The 21,082-nt window shown below is 46.4% G+C and overlaps 1 protein-coding gene across 1 annotated transcript in view; it reads right to left on the bottom strand.

The window, feature by feature from the left end:
* Positions 1-21,082, bottom strand: part of MED12 (mediator complex subunit 12) — a 708,291-nt gene that overhangs the window by 386,104 nt on the left and 301,105 nt on the right. The window contains exons 21-22 of the mRNA XM_033943934.1: positions 15,926-16,153; positions 15,619-15,763 (exon numbers count right to left, since the gene is read on the bottom strand). Of these exons, the coding sequence (XP_033799825.1) occupies positions 15,619-15,763; positions 15,926-16,153 (373 nt within the window). The remainder of the gene's footprint in view (positions 1-15,618; positions 15,764-15,925; positions 16,154-21,082) is intronic.

Here is a 21,082-nt window from a genome sequence, read left to right as displayed (position 1 = left end):
ACAAAGGGGGCCCAGATCGAACATTGGAATGGGGCCTTGAAACAGAGGAGGGTACCATAGAGTGCTGCAGGGGTCTGTACTAGGACCGGTGCTATTTAACTTATTTATAAATGATCTGGAAATTGGGACGACGAGTGAGGTGATTAAATTTGCAGATGACACTAAACTGTTCAAAGTTGTTAAAACACATGCGGATTGTGAAAAATTATAGGTGGACCTTAGGAACTTGGAAGACTTGGTGGCCAAATGGCAGATGAAATTTAATGTGGACAAATTCAAAGTGATGCACATTAGGAAGAATAACCTGAATCACAGTTACCGGATGCTAGGTTCCACCTTGGGAATTAACCGCCCAAGAAAAGGATCTGGGTATCATCGCAAATAATACGATGAAACCTTCCGCCCAATGTGCGGCGGAGCCCAAAAAAGCAAATAGAATGCTAGGAATTATTAATAAAGGGATGGTTAACAAGACTAAGAATTTCATAATGCCCCTGTATCGCTCCATGGTGTGACCTCATCTGGAGTATTGTGTTCAATTCTGGCCTCCTTATCTCAAGAAAGATATAGTGGCGCTAGAAAAGGTTCAAAGAAGAACAACCAAAATACCTCTCCCCACATTTCAATATGTATTGCACCAACAAGAAATCCCGCAGAATCCAGTTGTTTACCTTCCCCTCCATAAAATCATGCCAGCTCAAAAGATTCATCGACAAAACCTTCGCCTTCCAGGCGGCCAAGCTGAACCCTTGGCTAGCCCAAATGATGCTAGAGGCCCCGACCTACCTAGACTTCAGAAAACTTCTCAAAACACACCTCTTCTGCGAACAAGACCCTTAGTTCTTACTCCCCGCATACACTCCAACCCCCCCCACCCCCACCTCCCTCTCCCCCCCCTCTTCTGGTTTCCCACTCCCTCCTTTTTATCTTCTAACCCAACTATGATAAACCTGTGCTAAAACTACTTTGCCTCCTTCCGCGCTACCTGCAATTCCGACAAAATTTTTGTAAATCCGTGTTCAGACCGGATCCTAATGTAACGGATGTGAACCGCCTAGAACTCTTTGGGTATGGCGGGATATAAGAACCTAATAATAATAATAATAATAATAAAGGGGATGGAACTCTTCTCATATGAGGAAATACTAAAACGGTTAGGGCTCTTCAGCTTGGAAAAGAGACGGCTGAGGGGAAATATGATTGAAGTCTACAAAATCCTGAGTGGAGTAGAACGGGTACAAGTAGATCGATTTTTCGCTCCGTCAAAAATTACAAAGACTAGGGGGACACTCGATGAAGTTACAGGGAAATACTTTTTAAAACCAATAGGAGGAAATTTTTTTTACTCAGAGAATAGTTAAGCTCTGGAACATGTTGCAAGGATGTGGTAAGAGCGGATAGAGTAGTTGGTTTTAAGAAAGGTTTGGACAAGTTCCTGGAGGAAAAGTCCATAGTCTGTTATTGAGAAAGACATGGGGGAAGCCACTGCTTGCCCTATATCGGTAGCATGGAATATTGCTACTCCTTGGATTTGGCCAGGTACTAGTGACCTGGATTGGCCACTGTGAGAACAGGCTACTGGGCTTGATAGACCATTGGTCTGATCCAGTAATTCTATTCTTATGTTCTTATGGGAGAGGCAGAGGCAAAGGATCTGCCACAAGATGACGAACTAGATCTGCATGCTACGGACGCCTGGGTCAGTCCAGGGCCAGCAGGATCACAAGGCCGGGATGCCGAACAAAGCGAAGAAGAACTCTGCACACTAACGGCCACGGACGGAACACATACAAAAGGCCCACCGTCGGACACGGTTGAACTAGAGCATCTAACCCCTCAACCTGCATATCCCTGCGGAAACTAAAGAAGCAGGGTGTTTTGGCGTTGACACTTGTGGCCATCAGGTCCATGATAGACTGACCCCAAGTCTGCACTATTAACCGGAAGGCTGCAGAACTGAGCCACCACTCTCCAGGATTTAGCATGTGACTGAGGAAGTCCACTTAAACATTCTCCACTCCTATTTGGGAAGAAGAGACGTCCAGAAAATGAGACTCTGCCTAGACAATGAGCAGAGCTGCCTCCTGCGCCACCAGACAACTCTTGGTGCACCCCTGATGATTGACATTGGTCACCTCAATGGCATTGTCCGAGAGAACTCGGACCAACTTGCCCATCAATATGGACTGGAATGCTAACAACACCAGATGGATGGCTCTGGTCTCCTCCAAGACGCCTCTTTCGGAGACCAACTACCCTGAGCCGAGTGACTCAGACACTGAACTCCCCAGCCGAGGAGACTGGTGTCCGTGAGAAGCATTGTTCACTGGGGCTGATCCAGATTCACCCCTTGCACTAGATGGGAGGACTGAAGCCACCAATGAAGACTGCAACGAGCCAATCCCCAGAGAGGAATAGGAGAATCCAGCCTGTGCCTCTTGGGCGACCACCTCCAAAGCAGAGCATACTGAAGCTGACGCATGTGTATCTGAGCTCATCACACCACATCTAGGGAAGCTGCCAACGACTCCAAGACCTGGAGAAAATCATGCGCCCGAGGACACCAGGATGCCATAAGGAGGCGAATCTGCACCTGCAATTTGCTTACCTGAGCCTCTGGGAGGAAGACCTTCCCCAAGGAGGTGTCAAACAGAACTCCAACATACTCCAGGTGCTGAGATGGGGCTAATCCGCTCTTGGACAGGTTGACAACCCATCCCAGTGACTGCAAGAACTCTACCACCGAGCCGGGTGCTCTCCTGTAAAGATTTTGTTCGAATCAACCAGTCATCCAAGTAGGGGTGAACTAGAATGCCCTTCTTGCGCAAAAGCCGCCACTCCAACTACCATAATCTTGGTGAATATACTCTGGGCTGTGGCCAGACCAAAAGGAAGCACACAAAACTGATAGTGCTGACCCAAGATCGCAAAGTGAAGGAACTGCTGATGGGAGGCCCGGATCGGAACATGCAAGTAGGCCTCCGTCAATCAAGAGAAGTCAAATACTCCCCTGGCTAAACCGCCAGAATGACAGACTTGTCCAAATCCTCTCCAAACAAGAAAGACCCGCTAAAGGGGAACTTCAATAGCTTAGCCTTGGAAGCCGCATCCGCCGATCATGCCCGAAGCCACAAGGTACGACAAGCAGCCACCCTGAGAGCCATAAACTTGGACGAAGCTCACAAGAGGTCACATATGGCATAAGAAAGATAAGAAGCGCCCAATTTTGGCGACATCCTGCTCCACTAATTCCCAGTTATCAGACTCATGGTAAAGAATACACTCAGCCCACTGAAAACAAGCCCGAGCATCCAGACTGCTACACATCGCCACCTGAACCGCAAGAGCGGTGACATCAAAACTCTGCTTGAGGGACTCCACCTTGCGCTCCTCAGGGTCCCTGAGAGCAGAGTTATCTTCAACAGGTACAATATGCCACTTCGCGATGGCCGAGACCAACGCGTCCACCATCGGCGACTTCAAGGTGTCCCGATCCCTCTCTGGGATGGAATACAGGCAGGCCATAGAATGTGCAAAGCGAAATGGGGCCTCCGGCACCTGTCATTGCACAAGCACAATATCCCGAATATCCTGCTGCATAGGAAAAGAGCGGGAAGCAGAGCGAATCCCCCGAAGCAAGTGGTTGACCATAAGCGGGGGCTCCCTTTCGGTGTACTCGAAACATAACACTGAGGAGACCTGAAGAATCAAATCCTGGAGCTCATCCCGCTGAAAAACGCACACCACGGACGCGTCCTCACCAGCAGACAGAAGTGCCAAACCGCCGCTAACGGAATCTGCTCCCCCAAGGGGATCCTGGAGGTCACCCCAAAGGTCCAGGTCCTCATCAACAAAATTATGCTCCTCCTGATAAAAGTCCTCGTTCCAAGAGCCCCGCGGCCACTTGGACGAGAGTGGAGTAGAGGGGGACAAAACAGCTGCTGAATGGGGCCGAACCATAGAGGATGTCAAGGGTAACCCCCCCCTCCCGGAAGACCCCCCAGGGGTGGAAGCAGGATCTCCGGCCGCATGAAGATAAGCCTTACAGAGGGCTAAAACAAAATCTGTGGAAAAAAACCCTGGCAGCCTCATGGGACTCCCTGCTACAGCAGGGGACCCAGTAGAAACCTGCCCCTGTCTCTCCAATACAGGGGGAAGGTCACCTGAGGCTACAGAAAAAAATGGAGGTGCTTCCCGCCAAAATTGGAGCTGAAACTGCCAAAAAAGGAGCTCCGGAGGCCTGCAGCATCCGAGAGGCCTGAATCACCCTAGCCGCTAAAGCAGGCATGCCGGCAGCAGCGGTAAGGGAGTCCCCATAAGCGTCGGCAATAAGGGAATCCTTTTTGCCCTGACAGTTGGCAGCTGGGGAACCTCCCACGTGGGCCCGACTCGCGCAGCACATGTGGATGGAATCCCTGGAACAGGCTTCTTTTGGAGAAGGTGTGCTGAAGCAACAGCCTCCTTGATCCAGTGAGCAATGGTAGCCTTGGAAGCACCAACGAGCCCTACAGATTACCCAAGGTCTGGAGAACCACAAACTCCAAAATTTTGACACCACCTTTGCAAGAAAGGAGGAAACTGGCCGCAGCACAACCCGTACTCTATAGAACTCCAAAAAGGGAGGCCTACACACAAAATCCTGCAGTTCTGAAATTCATCTCGCGGAAGTAATGGCAACCAAGAAAACCGCCTTAAGAGTATGGTCCTTCAACATACAGACGACAAGAGGCTCAAACGGAGGATGAATGAGCACGGAGAGAACTAGATTGAGATCCCAGGCTAGTATCGACAGCTGAACCTGTGGCTGGAGCAATTTTGCAGCTCTCAAGAACTGAATCACGTCCAAAGAAGAGACCAGCTTACCACGCAAAAGACCGCAAAAGAAAGACAACGCGTCAATCTGCACCCTAAGAGAGGACCAGGCAAGGCCTCGCTCCAGGCCATCCTGCAGAAATTCCAGAATGTGAGGCAAAGCAGCTCGAAGGGGAACCACGCTAAGCGCGGACCACTCTTCAAAAAGACACCTAACATGAACTTAAGCCCAAGAGGTTGAAATTCTCTGAGATCCTAAGACAGTGGCGATCACCTTATCCAAATATCCCTTCTTCCTTAGGCAAGCCCTTTCAAAAAACCAAGCCTGAAAGGGACCCAGACTGAACAATGGAATGGGACCCAGACTAAACATTGGAATGGGACCCTGAGTCCGAAGATAGGGCAAGAGGAGCAGCGGGAGAGGATCAGCCACTAGCAGACGAACCAGATCATGCTACGGGCACTTGAGCCAGTCCAGAGCCACTAGAATCATGTGGCCTGTGTGCCGGGCAATCCAAATAACTCTGCCCACCAGAGGCAATGTAGGAAAGACATACAGCAGGCCGTCCATTGTCCAAGCCTGTACTGGAGCATCCAGGCCCTTGGCCTGGCAATCTCTGCGCCGACTGAAGAACCTCGGCGTTTTGGCATTGACACTCATGACCATGAGATCCATGATCGGCTAACTCCAGGACTGAACAATCAACTCAAAGGATTTCAGCCTTAGACACCAGCACATGATGACTCAGACAATCCACTGAACACTATCCACATCGGCAATGTGGGAAGCCGAGATGTCCCAAAGATGAGTTTCCGCCCATTCCATGAACAGAGGTCTCCAGCACCACCAGATGACTCTTGGTCTCCCCCCACAACGATTGACATAGGCCACCGCTGTGGCATTGTCTGAAAGAAATCAAACTGATTTGGCCCCCAGCAAGAATTGGAATTCCACCAATGCTAGTCGAATTGCTCTGGTCTCCAGAACACTAATCGACCAGGACGTCTCCACTGGTGGCCAGCAGCCCTGAGCCGAGCGACCGAGACACTGAGCTCATCAAATGAGAGACTGGCATCCGTGAGAAGCACTGTCCACTGGGGCTGATCAAGACTCACTCCCTGAACCAGATTGGAAGACTGGAGCCCCCAGCATGGGTTACGACAAACTAATCCCTGAAGCAGGACCGGAAAGTCCAGATCGTGAATCTGTGGTGACCACTTCCAAAGAAGCGCATTCTGAAGATGATGCATGTGAGCCCGAGCCCACCGAACCACTTCTAAGGAGGCCACCATGGACCTCTAGTCCTGCAGAAAGTCTTGCGCCAGTGGACATCGGCAATCCATCAGAGAGCAAATCTGTATCTGTAATTTGCACACCCTGGCATCCGGAAGGAAAACACTCCCCAAGCTGATGTTGAAAAAAACGCTAAAATACTCCAAGCGCTGAGACAGTCAACCGGCATTTAGACAGGTTGACCACCCAGACCAGGGACTCCAGAAATGCCACAATCTGAGCCATAACCCAGGAACTCTTCTGCAACAAATTTGCTTGAATCAACCAATCATCCAGATAGGAGTGCACCAGAATGTCCTCCTTTCGCAAGGCCACTACAACCACTATTATAATCTTAGTGAAGGTACACAGTGCCATAGCTAGACCAAAGGGAAGTGCACAAAAATAACATAGTAACATAGTAGATGATGGCAGATAAAGACCCAAATGGTCCATATAGTCTGCCCAACCTGATAAAATTGATAATGCTGTTACATGGTATCACTGATGGAAGGCCCGAATAGGAACATGCAGATATGCCTCCTTCAGATCAAGAGAAGTCAAGAAATTCCCAGGTGGGAAAGCAAGAATTACAGACTTCAGGGTTTCCATACAAAAGGGCATAACCCAGAGCGCTCTGTTGACACCTTTGAGATCCAAAATGGGCCGAAAAGACCCCTCTTACTTGCACACCACGAAGTAAATGGAGTACCTGCCAATGTGAATCTCCTGAGGAGGCATTGGACTACCACTTTGAGGTCCAGCAACCTGAGCAGAGTCTTCCAAAAAGCCTTCCTCTTCCAAGCTGCCTGACAAGGAGAGGAAACCAAGTTTAAGTTTATCAAGTTTATTAAAAATTTGTTATAAACGATCTGCAAAGGTCTTGAAAACTCCAGAGTATAACAGACCCGAATCTACTCTAGGAACCACTGATCTGTTGTGATCTCGGCCCATCTCTGGTAAAACTCCCACAACTGGGTTCCAACTGGAACCGGGGGAAGGACCCGCAATGAGTCATTGGGCCAGACTGGTGGCGAGAAGCCTCCGGAGGAGTCAAAACTCCTCCCCCTCTGAAAGGACTACATGTGTTGGAAGAAATGTCCTCTGGAAGGAAAAGAGGTTGCACGCCAGCCAGGGTGGTACCTATGAAAGTCATGCAAACGACCCCAGGCAGAACCTCCTCACGAAGCCTTGCGAGGTCGGCTCTCCAGTAACCGAGGCACCTTAGAGTCACTCAAGGCCTGAACTAGCTTATCTAACTCCTCCCCGAAGAGAAAGAAGCCCTGAAAGGGAAACTTACGGAGCTTAGTGTTAGATACCGCATCCGCTGACCAACCCTGAAGCCACAAGGTACATTAGGTCACTACACCGAGAGCCATGGACTTGGCCGAGGCATGGCAACAGTGAGATGCGAAGCTCCCAGCTCAATCTTAGCAACTTCCTGATCCACTAAGGACCAGTCAGCCATCTTGCGGTTAAGAACTCTCTCAGACCACTGGAAACAAGCCTGGGCTACTAGACCACCACATTAAAACTTCATTTAAGTAGAGTCTCCATTTTACGGTCCTGAGGGTCTCTCAGGACTGAACCACCTTCCATCAGCACAACATGTCTGTGCGCAATAGCCGAGACCACCACATCCCACCTCAAGAGACATCAGAAATGGAACAAAATGTGAGGTCATTAAATTTGCGGATGACACCAAACTATACAGCAGTGTTAAAACCACGGAAGACTGAGAAGATCTCCAAAAGGATCTGACGACACTGGAAGAGTGGGCCAAAAAGTGGCAAATGAGCTTCAACATAGGGAAATGCAAGGTCATGCATGTAGGGAAAAAGAACCCGATGTTCACTTACAAAATGGGGGGATCACCGCTAGGGGTAAGTAAACTGGAAAGAGACCTGGGAGTGATGGTGGACACAACATTGAAGGCGTCGGCGCAGTGCGCCGCAGCCTCAAGGAAAGCAAACAAAATGTTGGGTATCATTAAGAAGGGTATCACAACCAGGACGAAGGAAGTCATCCTGCCACTGTATCGTGCAATGGTGCGCTCGCATCTGGAGTACTGTGTCTAGTACTGGTCGCTGCACCTCAAGAAGGACATTGCAGTACTTGAGGGAGTACAGAGAAGAGCAACTAAGCTAGTAAAGGGTATGGAAAACCTCTCATATACTGACAGACTGAAAAAGTTGGGGCTGTTCTCCCTGGAGAAGCGGAGACTTAGAGGAGACATGATAGAAACCTTCAAGATCCTGAAGGGCATAGAAAAAGTAGACAGGGACAGATTTTTCAAATTATGGGGAACTACAAGTACAAGGGGGCACTCGGAGAAACTGAAAGGGGACAGGTTTAGAACAAACGCTTGGAAGTTCTTTTTTACCCAGAGGGTGGTGGATACATGGAACACGCTTCCGGAGGCTGTGATAGGCAGGAGCACATTACAGGGCTTCAAAGAAGGTTTGGATAGGTTCCTAGAGGACAAAGGGATTGAGGGGTACAGATAGGAGTAGAGGTAGGTTATAGGGATAGGAGCAAGAGGTAGTTATAGAAATAGTCAGGGACCGCTGCTCAGGCAATAGGCCTGATGGGCCGCCGCGGGAGTGAACCACTGGGCGAGATGGACCTCTGGTCTGCCTCAGCGGAGGCAATTTCTTATGTTCTTATGTTCAAGCACCACGTCAAGCAAAATGGTGATTCCGGAACTTTCCACTGAGCTTGCACTACATTCTAAATATCCTGATGCATAGAGAAATAATAATAATAACAGTTTATATACCGCAATACCGTGAAGTTCTATGCGGTTTACAAAAGAATAAAAGAAAGGTACAAATTGATTGAACTTAAGAGGTAAAAGCAAGTGGATGATAAGTCAAAAGAACCGTTATTGAGGAGAAAGAGATGTACGGGTCAGCTGTCTAGATATTTCAGGAACAGATGTGTTTTTAGGCGCTTCCTGAATTCCTCATAAGTAGTGGGCGAGAGCAATTGTTCTAGATCTTTACCCCATAATGCTGCCTGATGTGAGAGAAGGTGTTCATGGTGTTTTTTCAGTTTACATCCTCTAACTGGGGGGAAACGAAGTTCGAATGTGAGCTTCTCTTGTGTTTGTTGGCTGAGAAGGAGAAAAGGTCAGTTATGTATTTAGGGGCTAGTCCGGGGGTCGGCAACCCGCGGCTCCAGAGCCGCATGCGGCTCTTTTTCACCTTTGCCGCGGCTCCGGTAGTGTGGCCCACGGGACTCCCACGGGGATGAAAACAGCCTACCTAAATTCTGGCGATGCAGGCATGCAGCTTACAAGTCCGGCGTCGTGGCGGGAAATAGCCATGCTGAGCAGTGAGCTCAGCACGTACACAGATGAAAGCCTTGCTTGCTGATTGGTCCGGCGGCACGGCGGGGTAGAAAGGGTAAGCAGGACCTACTGAATAAGGATAGAGATACAGAGGGGACATGAAGAGGAGGTGCTTATTGGCCCAGTAATGGTGGTGATGACAGCTTGCAAGCCTGTGTGAAAATGAAGGTGACGTCTTACAGCCCTGATGTGCAGACACTGTGCACTGAGGTTCAGGAGCAAAAATCCCATTAACCAGCTAAATTAAATATTTTAATTAGCTATTAATGTGCAAAAATATATTTTACATTGTTAAGTGAAAAAGTCCTTTTTTTCTTCAGATTGACAGCTAACTGCATGATCCTGTATATAGCATTAAGATAAGAAACAATATATGCAGTGTTAGATTTGTTTTATAATGGTTTTGCGGCTCCAAGTTTTTTTTTCTTTTCGAAAACGGGTCCAAGTGGCTCTTTATGTCTTAAAGGTTGCAGACCCCTGGGCTAGTCCATATAGTACTTTAAAGCAGAGGCAGGCGAATTTAAATTTTACGCGTGCTTCCATCCGTAGCCAGTAAAGCTGCCGGTAATAAGGTGTCACGTGATCAAATTTCTTTACCCGAAGATTATTCTGACCGCTGCATTTTGCATTAATTGTAAACGTCGCATATTCTTTTGCGAAATTGCTAAATAGGCGATGTTAGAGTAATCAAGTTGACTCAGTACGAGGGATTGTACTAGGATTCTGAATGCTGACGTATCAAAATATGATTTAATGGATTTAAGTTTCCACAGAGTGAAAAAACCCTTTTTGATTAAGGAGTCTACCTGGTCTTTCATGGTTAGGCATTGATCCATAATTACACCCAGTATCTTCATGGTAGACTGAATAGGGTAACTAAGCGGATGTGGCGAAGCAACAAAAAATTTTGTTTTTTCTGAATTAAGTTTGAGCTTGAAGTCTGTTATCCATTGCTCCATTAAATTTATAGCTTCTGATGCCTTGGGAATAGTTTCCGAGATAGAATTAGCAAATGGGATGATGATCGTAAAGTCATCTGCGTAACTGAATAATTTTATCCCCAGCTGGGTTAATTGCACGCCCAGTGAGGACATGTAGATATTGAAAAGCAATGGGGATAGCAGTGAGCCTTGCGACACACCAGATGGATTGCTCCAGGTATCGGAGAGATCATAATTGAAACGTACTTGATAGGTACGGGACATAAGGAAGCCATGAAACCAGTTCAACATCTCATCCCTGATACCAATAGCGTCTAGGCATTGTAGCATTTTCCCATAGTTTACTAAATCAAAGGCAGAGTTCATATCAAATTGCATGATCAGGGCATTGAGGCCCTTGCTAAACAATAGACGCAGATTATCTAAGATGGCCGCAATTACTGTCTCCATACTGAATAAAGGTCTAAAACCGGATTGAGTTTCATGTAGGAGAGAGAATTGATTAAGATATTCCATCAATTGGGTATGTACCAATCCCTCCATGATTTTTACTATAAATGGAATGGATGCTACTGGTCTGTAATTGGTTACTAGAGCTGATGATTCTTTACTATTTTTTAGGATTGGGGTTATTATTATGTGACTGTTATTGGTGAGGAACTTCCCATTTTTTAGGCTATGGGCTAAGTAGTGCAGCAACGATAGTTTAAATTCTAGTGGCGCCGCTGACCGGATCCCTCTAAGAAGATGGGATGCTGACCAGGATCCCTCTAAGATGCTGATCGGATCCCTCTAAGAAGAGAGTCCACTACATGAGAGGGGGTCCTTAGCTTCCTCTTCAAAGTGTAAAACCGAAAACACCTGAAGAATGAGCTCCTGCAACTCTTCCCAATGAAATATGTGCACAACGAATGCATCCTCGCCAACTGGCATCTCTGAAAAATCTCCATCCAAATCATTAGGGCCCCCCCCCCCCCAGCGGATCTGGAAGGTCCTTTCTAAGATCCAAGTCCTCATCCGGTGAAAACAGATCATCTAGAAAAGAATCCTTGTCCCAAGTCACCCGCGGCTGCTTAGATGATGGCTGAGGGGGCTGTAACAGGAGACTGAAAGGGGGTGGCCATAGAAAGGAACCCTCCAGATGACCCCCGGAACCGAAGCAGTAGTCGCCTGTAATAAGCCTTGCACATGACTAGCACAAAATCAGGGCAAAACAACCCCGGCAGCAAACCAGAAATCATAGCAGGAGCAGAAGACATACTTAAGACCTGTTCCTGTTGGTCTAAGATAGGAGGAAGGTCACCTGAGGCTGTGGGCAAAACAGACGTGCTTCCCACCAAACCCAACGGAAGGGCCATTATCAAACTGTCACCTGAAATAACACGTGGCATGGCACCGATGCCAAACTCGACCTCGCAACAGAAAACCTACTAGCTGCCCCAGCCACAGCGGTAAGGGAATTCCCAGCCTCCCTGGTGGTCCACAACACCGAATCTGCCAGACTGCCGGCAGATGAGAAAACCCCAGCGTGGGCAGCATGAGAAGCCTGAGCGTCACCACTGCCTCCTGCCAACAAGCAGTGCGCGCAAAGGGGAGCCTGACACGCCAACACCCGAAGCCAAGCCCCCCTCGAGGCGACCGGAATATTTTGTGTACCTGCCAGCCACATCCACTGCTTGGCACCCACATAAAATGCACTTGTGCTGCTTTTTTGAAGCGCTCCTAATGAATGCACCATAAACCCACACACAACACCATAGTAAAACAGCGACCTCAGGACCACATTATACTCCTGTTATCTCGTGTGTCATTTTTTTTTTTTTTACTTCTCACAACTCACCAGCTGCCTCAAGAGAGCAGACCCCATTGGCATTCTAAACTGTAATCTGTGCCGAATAGGTGGCCAAGCTTTCTGCTGAGGCTCCTCTAAATTCAGAAAACCCGGGGAGGTGGGAAAAATGGGGGTAGGGACTCGACCCTTCCAAGTGTGGCACCCTTGGGGGACCCTCTCAGTAGGACTACTGAAAGGGTCCCCCAAGCTTTGTCCGGACAGCAAAAGGGACAAGAAAGATTCACTAAATCAGATAGAACAGGCCCAAATAAACCTCAGCACAGACTACACAAGCTTACCACTGCACCTGCTGGAGACTGAGAAAAGACTGATTGTAATAGGGACTGCACAGCCCACTTGTACTGTAGCCAAAAGTCAATGTTTCAGTCTCCACCTGCTGGCAGAGGAGCGTAAACCCATCCGTTTCTGTGCTGGTCTGGAGGTACGCTAAAGAAGGCAAAAATAATACTTAATGGTTATCTCTCATTCTGATTTTAGGTGCAAAGACGGTGACTGCCTGGCAAGGGAAGACTATTTGTGGCTCATAGGTGAACATCTGCCATAAGCTGCAGAGATATGATAAAATTAATTGGAACAGAAGAGGAAGGGAGAAATGATCCAATAAATTTGGGCCCCTGGGAAATTATAAAAAAGTGGGTTGTTTGTCCTCCTACCTCAAAAAAACTGAATAACTGCCCCAGTGGGAATAGAGGGTGTACAAGGCATAATTGGGCAGGGGTGGTTGTTTGAAGGGTAAAAAGTGTTACTGTCTTGGGCAATGGTCAGGGAACTGGAAAAATGTGTGTGACATTATCTATGGTAAGTATCTGTTGATAAGTCATAGTCAGAAGATAATTTTTGCATGTACTATGTTTGGACATGTTCAATGAAAACTTAGTTTAAAAAGTAGGATAGCAGAGACACAAGATAAACAGAGAACAAGCAAAGCAAGTGGGTTGGGGAGGTCAAGGAGAATTCACAATATTCCCAGAAACAATATGCTAAATTATTCGCTTATCGCTTAGCTGGGTAACATCACGTGATAAGGAGATATTGAATGCTTTGAGACACATTCTATCACTATTTCTTTTAAGAGTGTTAAATGATGCGCTAGAAAAGGATAAGGTCCTGAAAACTTTCACCCCTCTACCTATCAACATTCTGCACAAGAGTGGAAAAGATCCCAGGCAATATGGACCATATAGACCACTGTCTTTGTTAAATGCTAATGCTAAAACTGACAAAAATTTCAGCTATCCTGTCAGGAGGCTTAATTCTGGATTTGGTACATAGGAACCAAACTGGTTTTATATAGGGTAGAATGAATCTGATCTCAGAAGGATGTTCAACAGTGTATACTAAGTGAACAAAGAAGATTCAGGTATTACTGCTGATCTCAAATGCAGAGTGGAATTTGCTTTACTGGAAATGTTAAATTTGGGACCACAGTTTCTTGAAGTGATTATTTAATTTTTGTAGATCCCTTATTTGTCCACTCCCTCTAGGAGTCCACTCTGTTGCAAATGATGGCGTCACCTACAAAAAGTCAAACTTTCCTTCTAACCCTTCAGCAATGTTGTTCACAAATATGCTGAATAGAATTGATCCCAACCCATTTCACCACTTTATATCCTAACTTTAATCTGCTTAGTTAATTTGAGCTCCTCATGAGGGACCGTATTAAAGGCTTTACTGAAATCCAAGTAGACTACATTCAGCGCATGCTCACTATACAATTCTTTGGTCACCAAGCCAGAGAACTCGATCAGATTCATTTGGCATGATTTTCCTTTGGTGAAATTATGTCGCTTGGATTCCAGGAAACTCACTATCCATCCTTGAGCAAGACCTCCTTTACATAAGAACATAACAATTGACATATTGGGACAGACCGAAGGTCCATCAAGCCCAGTATTCTGTTTTTAACAGTGGCCAACCCTGGTCCCAAGTAACTACCTACCTAGATCCCAAGTAGTAAAACAGATTTTATGCTGCTTATCCTAGGAATAAGCAGTGGATTTCCCCAAGCCATCTCAATAATGGCCAATGAACTTCTCTTTTAGGAAATTATCCAAACCTTTTTGCTAAGTTGATTTCACCACATTCTTTGGCAGCGAATTCCAGAGTTTAATTACACGTTGTGTGAAGAAATATTTTCTCCAGTTTGTTTAAATCTACTACTTAGTAGCTTCATCGCATGCCCCCTAGTCCTATTATTTTTGGACAGAGTGAACAAGCAATTTACATCTACCCCTTTCCACTCCACTCAGTATTTTATAGACTTCTATCATATCACCCCTGAGCCATCTCTTCTCCAAGCTGAAGAGCCCTAGCTGCTTTAGCCTTTCCTCAAAGGGAAGTCGTCCCATCCATTTTATCAATTTTTTTGCCCTTCTCTGTACCTTTTCTAATTCTGCTATATCTTTTTGAGATACGGCAACCAGAACTGCACAGAGTATTTGAGGTGTGGCCATACCATAGCGCGATACAAGGGCATTATAACATTTTCATCTTTGTTTTCTATTCCTTTCTTTATAATTCCTAACATTCTATTTGCTTTCTTAACTGCCGCTACATATTGAGCTGAGGGTTTCAACATATCCTCAATGATGGCACCTAGACTTTTTCCTGGGCAACCACCGAAGTAAGTCTTATAAGCCTATAGTTTCCCACCTCTTCTGTCTCAGTCTAAATCCCTCTTCCCTGCACCAATGTCTCAACCATGCATTGAGACTTCAGAGCTCTCCTTGCCTCTTGGGACCTGCGGATGGAGCTGGGATCATTTCTGAAAATGCTACCATGGAAGATCTGGATTTCTACCTAAGAGCGTAAATTTGGCTTCCAGAACTTGTGAAAATCCATCCACTGCTTGTTTATGGGATCTTGCCGGGTGCTTGTGACTTTGACTGGCCACTACTGGAAACAGGATACTGGGCTTTATGGTCCTTCGATCTGTCCCAGTACAGCAACTCTTATGTTCTTATGGTAGAGGTTTGCAGTAGGATTGAAGAAATAGACATGGCGAGATCATTTATTTAGATTCGCAAAGAGGGATTGTACAGAATATAGAGGGAAGCTAGGAAACTAGCAGCTCAGGTTGATAAATGAGAAAAAGTAGGGAAATCTGTTGTCTTTAAGGACTTTTTATCAAAAACTATACCCCTAGAGTTTAAATGTAATATGGAGGATGCTTAGAAGTATTTGGATAGAGAAGTGCTGAAGCAGGTGGTTGATAGTCAAAAAGAGGATCTAGGGCAAGAGAAATTTCAGAACCTAAGAACTGACATAGCTACATGGGAAATAATGAATTATAAAAAACATGCTTTTCACTTAAAACGATCTTCCATTCCTAATAGCAAATGTTCTCTTTCTTTTTTCCAGCCCTCCCTTTGCAGCATTCAGGACTTACGTCTACGTTACAGAGCAGATCATTGAAGCCACAGGTGCCGTTGTTGGATGAGCAGCATAAGGCCTTCAACACTCCCAGCCATTCCGCACTCAGAGATTTGCAGTAACCGGTCAGTTCAGCACACAGGATGGCTATATCATTAACCCTGTGCCAATGAAAGATGTTGTTCAGCTGTCACAGAAGCCAACCTCAATAAGTCCTCTACTACCCAAAGCCAATAATCACTGCAAGCACCCCTATCAGTAACATCTAATGCCCTCCCATCGCCCCACACAATTATCTGTAACAAAGGACACAGTTCACTGACCTGTCAGGGTCATGATGCCCCACACATACATGCATCAGGGCGTTACAGACAAAACTGTAGCGACTGGCAGGATTATCATTCAGTATCTTGCCCAACATCGAATAGCTGAAGTTGTGTGCAGATGGGTTCTCAATGGTGTCCATCATAAACTCTGGTTCCCACAGCATGTTTGAGTCTGATGGTTCCACATTGCAATATATTGTGTTCTTCACCTTTGAGCAGAAGTCACTGATGTAGGCAGAACACAAAGAAATTAATAGCAAAAACTAAATAGGGGGCTTGACAATAACCATGTACTGTTTCCACTCCTAGAACAACAGAGTGCTCATGTCCAGGCACATCCCAAAAGGAAACAGCAGCAAGGGACTTGACTCAACTATTCATTTTGCCCTGATTCTAAAAACGCCACCATAAGTTAGGCGGTGCCACCTAACCTTTTAATTGTTTCAATCAGTGCAGTAATGACTGCGCCAATTAAAAACCAATTAAAATACAAAAAATAATATATATATATATATACAGTATATAAAAGTAAGAGAAAAAGAAGGCCGCTTTGGTTCTCAAAAGTAGTAGCTGAGAACATAAGGAAAAAGGTTAGCTTTCATAAACTAAAAAAGATCGCAAAAGAAGACGACAGACAAAACTATCTGGAAAAGTTAAGAGAGACTGGTAGAGTAGTCAAGAAAGCAAAGATGCAAATGGAAGAAAAAAGAGCAGACATGGTAAAATGGGGAGACAAGACTTTTTTAGACATATTAGTAATAGGAAGAAGTGCAAAAATGACATTGTGAGACTCAAAGGTTAAGGAGAGAAATATGCAGAAGCTGATAAAGAAAAGGCTGAATTGCTTAACAAATATTTCTGTTCTGTGTTCACAGCTCAAGAACTGGGAGTGGGACTGCAGAAATCAAAAGCAAATAGGGCTGGAGTTCTGGCAGACCCTGACAGATTTTCAGAGGATTGTGTTCGTGAGAAGATCACTAAAGTAAAGATGGATAAAGCGATGGGGCAGGATACTGAGGGAACTTAGGGAAGTTCTGGTGGTTCCACTGACTGACCTTTTCAATGTTTCTCTAGAGTTGAGAGTGGTACCAGAGGATTGGAGAAGGGCAGATATGGTCCCTCTACACAAAAGTGGAAGTAAGGATGAAGGAGGGAACTACAGACTGTTAAGTCTGATTTCTGTGGTAAGTAAATTAATGGAAACGCTTTTTTTCCAAAAACAGTTTATTTGAAAATAATATAAAGTACAATACAAGCAGATACAGCATATTCCAGTACAAAATAAAATAACATCTTAACTTGCAAAACAGAGAAAGACTATCAAGAGTCCAGGTTTGGGTTCTTATAACCCAGACTCGATCAAACTAACTACCCCACTGAAAATCCCCCCTCTCCCCCCTCAAACAACAGGCAACAAAGGGGCCTCTGGCTTCTGCAATATATTTACTATTTGACTTCTAATAACAGGGGGTAAGGTGTCTAAATAAGAGAACCAGACGGACAGGAAAATCTTACTCCGATGTCTGGAAAACCGAGCTGACATAGATTCCCATACCATTAATAGATGAAATTTGTTGCACCAGTACCAAATGGTGAGGGTGTGGCCCTTAGGCTCAAACAAACAGGGGTGCGGCAGGCCTACTAGGATGGATGGTGTGAAAAAGGTATTTGGTTGATATATGCAAGCATGAAATAATAAACAGTCACTTACTTTCTTACTTATTGTTCGTGGGTTTTACGAGTTAGGGAAAGACATGATACATAAAGACATGACCAGATTGAAGAATATGTAAGAAAGTTTTGTAAGTGATATAAAAAAAGTGGATATATGAGGGATACAGAACCAGATAAACAAATATGGGAATAAATTATGGGATATTGGTAAGAATAAATATATGGTTCTTGCTGAAGTTACAGAGGAAACACAGGAAAAAATAATTAAAATGTAGTAGGAATCCATATTGGTATTACAGCTGACAGATTCTTTGTCCTGCTGTGTAGGATAGAAAAAACCAGATCAAGATTCCCACTCTTTTTAGGTTTCTTTGTTCAGTGTATAGGGCACAGGTGTCAAACTCAAGGCCAACCTGGTCGTTTTATGCGGCCCGCGGTGCGATGTCCCAGGTGTTATCTTCTGGCCGGCTCCCTCCTCCTCACTGCTGCAGAGTGCACAAAGCTGGTGGCGGCAACTCCTCGCACGTCCAATGCCTCATCCTGAACCATTCCCTCTGACATTGCAACGTCAGAGAGAAGGCTTCCGGTTCAAGCGTAGGACGCGCGAGGAGCCAACGCTTGCAGCTTTGTTCACACTGCAGCAGTGAGGAGGAGGAAGCCAGTCAGAAAATAACACCGGGGGCACTGCACCGCGGGCCGCATAAAACGGCCAGGCGGGAGCTGGCCAGAAAGTAAGACAACCACCAGAGGGAGGCACCTAGTTGAAGCACAGCATGGAGGGAGGGAGATAACAAAGGTAGGGGGAATAATTTTATTTTGAATTTAGTGATTGAATTGTATCAATTTTGAGAATTTACATCTGTTGTCTGTATTTTGCACTGTTCAGGAAGAAATGCTTTTGTTTCTTTTTCTCTGGGGTTGTACTGCATGCAGAGTCTTCCATCTTAGGGTTTGGTTTGTATATATTAGTACTTTTAGCTTTTGGTACCGTATTTGCATAGGGGTTATCTGTGCTCTGGTGGGAATGAATGTTGAGAAGCATAGTGTGCTCTGTGTAGTTTAATTTTGTGGTTAACCATTATGTGTTGTTAATAAGATTATATTGTGTGTGTGTATATGAAAAATGAATGGAAAAAATGGTGTTACAATTAGTACTATTATGGGGGCGGGGTCTGGGGCAGAGAATAGGCGGGGTCTGGCCCACAACTTAGCCTGTGTTTTGGATTTCGGCCCCTTAATGTGATTGAGTTTGACACCCCTGGTGTAGGGGATATACTCAGAGGACTTGCTGGCAGACATGAGTTGGCCTTTGACCTGGTCGCTATAGAGATATACCTTTTTTCACTCTGGACTATTTGAGCCACATTCCAGTGAGAGACCCTTTTGAGGAGAAAGTTACATATACAGTAAACTAATATATGTATATACCGTTATTTTTCGCTCCATAAGACGCACCTGACCATAAGATGCACTCTAGATTTAGAGAAGGAAAACAAGAAAAAAACCATTCTGAACCAAATTCTCCCTGCCAGGCTCTGTACTCTGTCCCCCCTCTGGTGGTCTAGTAGTAGGCCAGGACAGGGCGGGCAGGGACAGGGCACAGAGCAGGCAGGGACAGGGCAGGCATGCCTAGTGGCTGCGGCAGGCAGGTAGGCCTAGTGGCTGGCAGGTACGGACAGGGCACAGGGCAGGCAGGCAGATTTGGTTTTGCGCCATGACATGCAGAGAAATACGTAGACAAAGGTTAAATTGAACCATCAAGAAGCTGGATTCTACATACAATGCAACACCACAGAAACAGCGATGCATGTCCCCTAAAGCAAAAAAATTAATAAATAGAATTTTTTTTACCTTTGTCTTCTCTGGTTTCTGCTTTCCTTATCTTCTTGTCACTCTCTTCCTTTCATCCACTGTCCACCCTCTTTCTGCCCCATCTTTAAGGCATCTTCTCTCCTTCTCTGCCCTTTCCAGGAACTGTATGCCTCCCCCTTCCATCTCTCCCTTTACCCCCATTGGTCTAGCATCCATCTTCTTCCCTTCCCTCCTCCAATTGTCTGGCATCTCTGTCCTATTCTTCCCTCTCCCACATTCCCATGGTCTGGCATTTCACTCTATCTCCCTTCCCCCACTTCCATCTGCATCTGCCCCCTTTTTTTCCCTCCAACCCAATTCCATCCAGTATCCTTCCCCCTTATGTTTCTCTCCCCTTTCCCTGCACACCAATTCCATCAGCATCTGCCCCCTTTCTTTCCCTCCAACCCAATTCCATCCAGTATCCTTCCCCTTAAGTTTCTCTTCCCTTTCCCTGCACACCAATTCCATCAGCATCTGCCTCCTTTCTTTCCCTCCAACCCAATTCCATCCAGTATCCTTCCCCTTAAGTTTCTCTCCCCTTTCCCTGCACACCAATTCCAACAGCATCTGCCCCTATCTCTCCCTCCACCACCCTTCCATTCCACCCTGCCCCACCACCCTTCCATTCCACCCTGCCCCACCACCCTTCCATACCACCCTGCCCTTTTCGCTCTCTTCATCATCCTTCTATGCTCCTTTCTCTCTCCCCCTCCAAACTAATGCAGCAAGGTCCCACGATGACTGCGTTTGCCGGTCTACCCCCTCTGATGTCACTTGCTTTTTCTTGAGCAGAGCCGGCAGACGCAATCATCGCGAGACCTTCCTGCACTTCAGTGCGGCTGCCAACTCTGCTCCAGAATAAGTTTGTCGGAGGGGGTGGACCGGCAGCCTCGCTGAGATGCAGGTCCTTCAAGGGGGAGGATTTGCAAGCTCACAGTGGCCCCCTAGAGCCATGGGGCCCGAGGCAGCTGCCCTCTTTTTTTCCCCCCTAATGCCGGCCCTGACCAGAGCCCAGGGTCAGGAAGGCCGCTGCCGCCGCATCACTCAGGACACTGCTCTCGCACTCCGGGGCAGCCATCTTGGATCCGAGGCACTCAGCGCTCTGCCATTGGCTGACAGAAGAGGCAACATAGGCAGAGCCAATCAGAGGTGCTGATACTGTAGAGCAGGGATCTCAAAGTCCCTCCTTGAGGGCCGCAATCCAGTCGGGTTTTCAGGATTTCCCCAATGAATATGCATTGAAACCAGTGCATGCACATAGATCTCATGCATATTCATTGAGGAAATCCTGAAAACCCAACTGGATTGCGGCCCTCAAGGAGGGACTTTGAGACACCTGTCGTAGAGTTAGCCAGTGAGGGTAAGGCTGGAGGCCTGGCAGGTTCACGATGGGTAAGGCGGCTTCTTATGACAGATGTTCACGTGATGGAAGCGCTGTCCTTCAGGAGCTGCAGCGTATACTGGTTTGCGGCTGCAGTCTGAGCAAGCTCGTGAGGTTTGCAAAGAATCTGCCCTGCCATCGCTGGGCCGGGAGTACAAAAAGGGTGGAGGGGAGTGTGGTATTCGCTCCATAAGATGCATCCTTATTGCCACCCACTTTTTTTTGGGAAAAAAGTATGTCTTATG

This window comes from Geotrypetes seraphini, chromosome 5 (assembly GCF_902459505.1).
Source record: "Geotrypetes seraphini chromosome 5, aGeoSer1.1, whole genome shotgun sequence".
Lineage (NCBI taxonomy): Eukaryota > Metazoa > Chordata > Amphibia > Gymnophiona > Dermophiidae > Geotrypetes > Geotrypetes seraphini.
This window is presented reverse-complemented; position numbering and strand designations above follow the sequence as displayed.